Below are 3,608 nucleotides of genomic sequence, written 5' to 3' on the forward strand. Positions count from 1 at the left end.
TCAAGGTAAAGTACAAAGCTTTCTAAATTTATTTTAAGTGGAATTTAAGGCGTATAAACTTCTGGGAAGTTTGGTGAGTTTTGGGGACATCTGCATGACAAAGATCTAGTGTCCTTTTCCATAGTTCTTTGTCCATTTTGATGGGTTTTGTGGCCAGTTTTCAGTGCCAGCCCATTGGAATGGCTGATTCCTGGGATGAGGCTTCATGCCATTTGTGTGGAGTCAACAATTACAAATGATCCATTTGGTGTTCTGTGCAAAATCATCCATCACTGGGCACTGCTAAGTGAGTCTGGGAACATTAAAACTATGTTTAATAGAGCCCACGTGGCAGTACCACTTGGATAGGGTCAGCAGCTGCCAAACACAATTAATCACTTGTTTACTGAGGAAGTGAAGAGATTGGAGAGCAAGAGGAAACAACAGGAAAAAGAAGAAGAACAAGCACGCAAAATTAAACATAATCATTACACAAACAAAGACCATTTACCTCTAGTTTTTCGTCCTCAAATATCTCCTGAAGATTTTCCGTGCTATCTTGCAGGATTAAGCACGTCGATTGAAAAGATGAACCCTGGAGATGTAAGGAAGATATTTTCCCAAGAGAAAGAAGTGCTGTAAATCCCCACCATCAAAAACAGGAATGGATCTCTTGGGTCTCCTTCCCAAAATGGCCAGGAAGGCAGAGACAGATGGGTGGGGTGTTCTGCTGGAGTCTTTGCTAAAGCCTGTCTGAATCAAAGGATGGGCATGGTGAGAGTGTGCAGGAGTGTGCAGGTGTGTGCGGGTGTGTGCGGGTGTGTGCAGGCGTGTGCAGGCGTGTGCAGGTGCAGGCAGGCGTGTGCAGGAGGGTGCGGGTGTGTGCAGGCGTGTGCAGGCGTGTGCAGGTGCAGGCAGGCGTGTGCAGGAGGGTGCGGGTGTGTGCAGGCGTGTGCAGGCGTGTGCAGGTGCAGGCAGGCGTGTGCAGGAGGGTGCGGGTGTGTGCAGGCGTGTGCAGGCGTGTGCAGGTGCAGGCAGGCGTGTGCAGGAGGGTGCGGGTGTGTGCAGGCGTGTGCAGGCGTGTGCAGGTGCAGGCAGGCGTGTGCAGGAGGGTGCGGGTGTGTGCAGGCGTGTGCAGGCGTGTGCAGGTGCAGGCAGGCGTGTGCAGGAGGGTGCGGGTGTGTGCAGGCGTGTGCAGGCGTGTGCAGGTGCAGGCAGGCGTGTGCAGGAGGGTGCGGGTGTGTGCAGGCGTGTGCAGGCGTGTGCAGGTGCAGGCAGGCGTGTGCAGGAGGGTGCGGGTGTGTGCAGGCGTGTGCAGGCGTGTGCAGGTGCAGGCAGGCGTGTGCAGGAGGGTGCGGGTGTGTGCAGGCGTGTGCAGGCGTGTGCAGGTGCAGGCAGGCGTGTGCAGGAGGGTGCGGGTGTGTGCAGGCGTGTGCAGGCGTGTGCAGGTGCAGGCAGGCGTGTGCAGGAGGGTGCGGGTGTGTGCAGGCGTGTGCAGGCGTGTGCAGGTGCAGGCAGGCGTGTGCAGGAGGGTGCGGGTGTGTGCAGGCGTGTGCAGGCGTGTGCAGGTGCAGGCAGGCGTGTGCAGGAGGGTGCGGGTGTGTGCAGGCGTGTGCAGGCGTGTGCAGGTGCAGGCAGGCGTGTGCAGGAGGGTGCGGGTGTGTGCAGGCGTGTGCAGGCGTGTGCAGGTGCAGGCAGGCGTGTGCAGGAGGGTGCGGGTGTGTGCAGGCGTGTGCAGGCGTGTGCAGGTGCAGGCAGGCGTGTGCAGGAGGGTGCGGGTGTGTGCAGGCGTGTGCAGGCGTGTGCAGGTGCAGGCAGGCGTGTGCAGGAGGGTGCGGGTGTGTGCAGGCGTGTGCAGGCGTGTGCAGGTGCAGGCAGGCGTGTGCAGGAGGGTGCGGGTGTGTGCAGGCGTGTGCAGGCGTGTGCAGGTGCAGGCAGGCGTGTGCAGGAGGGTGCGGGTGTGTGCAGGCGTGTGCAGGCGTGTGCAGGTGCAGGCAGGCGTGTGCAGGAGGGTGCGGGTGTGTGCAGGCGTGTGCAGGCGTGTGCAGGTGCAGGCAGGCGTGTGCAGGAGGGTGCGGGTGTGTGCAGGCGTGTGCAGGCGTGTGCAGGTGCAGGCAGGCGTGTGCAGGAGGGTGCGGGTGTGTGCAGGCGTGTGCAGGCGTGTGCAGGTGCAGGCAGGCGTGTGCAGGAGGGTGCGGGTGTGTGCAGGCGTGTGCAGGCGTGTGCAGGTGCAGGCAGGCGTGTGCAGGAGGGTGCGGGTGTGTGCAGGCGTGTGCAGGCGTGTGCAGGTGCAGGCAGGCGTGTGCAGGAGGGTGCGGGTGTGTGCAGGCGTGTGCAGGCGTGTGCAGGTGCAGGCAGGCGTGTGCAGGAGGGTGCGGGTGTGTGCAGGCGTGTGCAGGCGTGTGCAGGTGCAGGCAGGCGTGTGCAGGAGGGTGCGGGTGTGTGCAGGCGTGTGCAGGCGTGTGCAGGTGCAGGCAGGCGTGTGCAGGAGGGTGCGGGTGTGTGCAGGCGTGTGCAGGCGTGTGCAGGTGCAGGCAGGCGTGTGCAGGAGGGTGCGGGTGTGTGCAGGCGTGTGCAGGCGTGTGCAGGTGCAGGCAGGCGTGTGCAGGAGGGTGCGGGTGTGTGCAGGCGTGTGCAGGCGTGTGCAGGTGCAGGCAGGCGTGTGCAGGAGGGTGCGGGTGTGTGCAGGCGTGTGCAGGCGTGTGCAGGTGCAGGCAGGCGTGTGCAGGAGGGTGCGGGTGTGTGCAGGCGTGTGCAGGCGTGTGCAGGTGCAGGCAGGCGTGTGCAGGAGGGTGCGGGTGTGTGCAGGCGTGTGCAGGCGTGTGCAGGTGTGTGCAGGCGTTTGCAGGCATGTGCAGGTGTGTGCAGGAGTGTGCAGGTGCAGGCAGGCGTGTGCAGGAGTGTGCGGGTGTGTGCAGGCGTGTGCAGGTGTGTGCAGGTGTGTGCAGGTGTGTTCAGGCGTGTGCAGGCGTGTGCAGGTGTGTGCAGGTGTGTGCAGGAGTGTGCAGGTGTGTGCAGGTGTGTGCAGGTGCAGGCAGGTGTGTGCAGGCGTGTACAGGTGTGTGCAGGTGTGTGCTGGGGGAGTTCAGTGCATTTCCCTCAGCCCTACAGTACCCCGTGCCAGGAGCACACCCACTGCCTGTTCTGAGCTGCATAGCCAATGACTGAGAACACAGCTTCTGGCTGTCTGGGGTGTGGCAGGAAGCACAAGGCTTTTCTGCCAACTCCCCAGTGGCAGTCTGGCTGGGAGGCTGCCCCGCTCCTTTCCCTGCCTGGCAGGGGTGGGGAGGCCACAGCTGCAGCCCCTGTTGTGCTGCACTGAGCAGGGCAAAGCCTGCTCCTCACTGTGCCCTGCTCCACACCCGGCAGAGGGATGGGAGCTGTGCTGGCTGCTGGAGGAGGCTCAGGAGTCAGGCTCAGGACTGTAGGAAAGGCTGCTGAGGCATCTGGACTGGCCTGAATCAGAACACAGAGGTTTTTAATTCTCGGGCTGGGAGAGCAGTCCCGCCTGGCAGGGCTGTGCTGGGCAGGTCTCAGAGCACCCAGGCCCATCCACCAAGGGGCTCCTGCTCTCAGCAGGAGTGAGCATTCTGACACATCCCAGGAATGCTTTCGTTTAAATGCATCTG

At 62.1% G+C, this 3,608-nt stretch overlaps 1 protein-coding gene across 1 annotated transcript; it reads right to left on the reverse strand.

Annotated features, from left to right (window-relative positions):
- Positions 1-737: 737 nt before the first annotated feature.
- Positions 738-2,831, reverse strand: LOC120499676 (extensin-like). Its single transcript, XM_039703669.1, has one exon. The coding sequence runs from the start codon at positions 2,829-2,831 to the stop codon at positions 738-740; it is 2,094 nt and encodes a 697-aa protein (XP_039559603.1).
- Between the last annotated feature and the right edge of the window lie 777 nt (positions 2,832-3,608).

Source organism: Passer montanus, unplaced genomic scaffold (genome assembly GCF_014805655.1).
Source record: "Passer montanus isolate IOZ18808 unplaced genomic scaffold, ASM1480565v1 scaffold166, whole genome shotgun sequence".
NCBI lineage: Eukaryota > Metazoa > Chordata > Aves > Passeriformes > Passeridae > Passer > Passer montanus.

Coding starts and splice junctions, on each gene's coding strand:
- LOC120499676 (XM_039703669.1), bottom strand. CDS start 2,831: ATGCCTGCAAACGCCTGCACACACCTGCACACGCCTGCACACGCCTGC.